The following is a 933-nucleotide window of genomic DNA, read 5'->3' on the forward strand; positions in this document are numbered from 1 at the left end:
AAATACTAAATTTGAAACTATGAAATTGAATATTGAAATATTGAAAACTATCATATAGAAAAACAAAAATAATTAATACAGGTTAGTCATCATAAATATAAGTTAGATGAATTAAGTTAAGAGCATACATTTTTTTGGTAATTATAACAGGGCAAAATCCTAGTATAATAACAATGTTCATCGAATATAACTAATAAGTAATAAAAATATATAGGCAAACGGAAACAAGCTAATAAAAACATTTATAAAAAGTAAGTTAATGAAAAGTGGACTTTAATAATCTTACTGAGTTGTTAATAGTTGACCGTAGATTGATATGAGGAGAATATGGTCAGGGTGAAGTCAGCCAAGATGCAAAAATAAATAAGTTCTGTCAAGTACTTTGGAACTTTTACCTAAATGAACCTGATGAAGGGCTAAAATTTATTTGTGGAGCTCTGCTGACCGTCTTCTGCTCATACTTAATAATCTTATATTATTAATTTTCATTAAACTTTCTACTTTTCTTGCAATGGAAATTAAATCAATAAAAAATATATGTAGAAAAAACAGAATCAATATGTTAACCTTGAGTCCTTCAGAGAGTAAGGCATCGGCCATTGCTAGACCAATCCCAGTTGCTCCTCCAGTCACCAAAGCCACCTTACCTTTCACATCCAGTAACTGATTGGGTTCAGAGCTACAAAATAGTTAAATGAAAATAGCATTAACAAAGATCTTGTAAAATAACATTGAAAGTGTCGGGGTTGTCTGGTCTTAGGCGATTTCTCCAGCCTGATATCTCTTTACAGAAGGCACAGGACAAGACGTATTCATTATTAGGTTAGAAAGGAAGGCCGTGCCAGGGGATGAGCCCTGGACACTGACTTAGGTAGAGGAGGTCTAGGTGAGAGAGTCTGAGGCAGAGTAACAGTTCTAGTTACCGAGATGAAG

The 933-nt window shown here is 33.3% G+C and overlaps 1 protein-coding gene across 1 annotated transcript in view; it reads right to left on the reverse strand.

Moving 5' to 3' along the window:
* Positions 1-679, reverse strand: part of LOC106690132 (15-hydroxyprostaglandin dehydrogenase [NAD(+)]) — a gene marked incomplete at its 5' end in the record, with an annotated part of 8,408 nt that extends 7,729 nt beyond the window's left edge. Inside the window, 1 exon segment of the mRNA XM_014435456.1 lies at positions 568-679. Within this exon segment, the coding sequence (XP_014290942.1) occupies positions 568-679 (112 nt within the window).
* Between the last annotated feature and the right edge of the window lie 254 nt (positions 680-933).

Source organism: Halyomorpha halys, unplaced genomic scaffold, assembly GCF_000696795.3.
Source record: "Halyomorpha halys isolate HHAL.00 unplaced genomic scaffold, Hhal_1.1 Scaffold1586.1, whole genome shotgun sequence".
NCBI classification, from domain to species: Eukaryota; Metazoa; Arthropoda; class Insecta; order Hemiptera; family Pentatomidae; genus Halyomorpha; species Halyomorpha halys.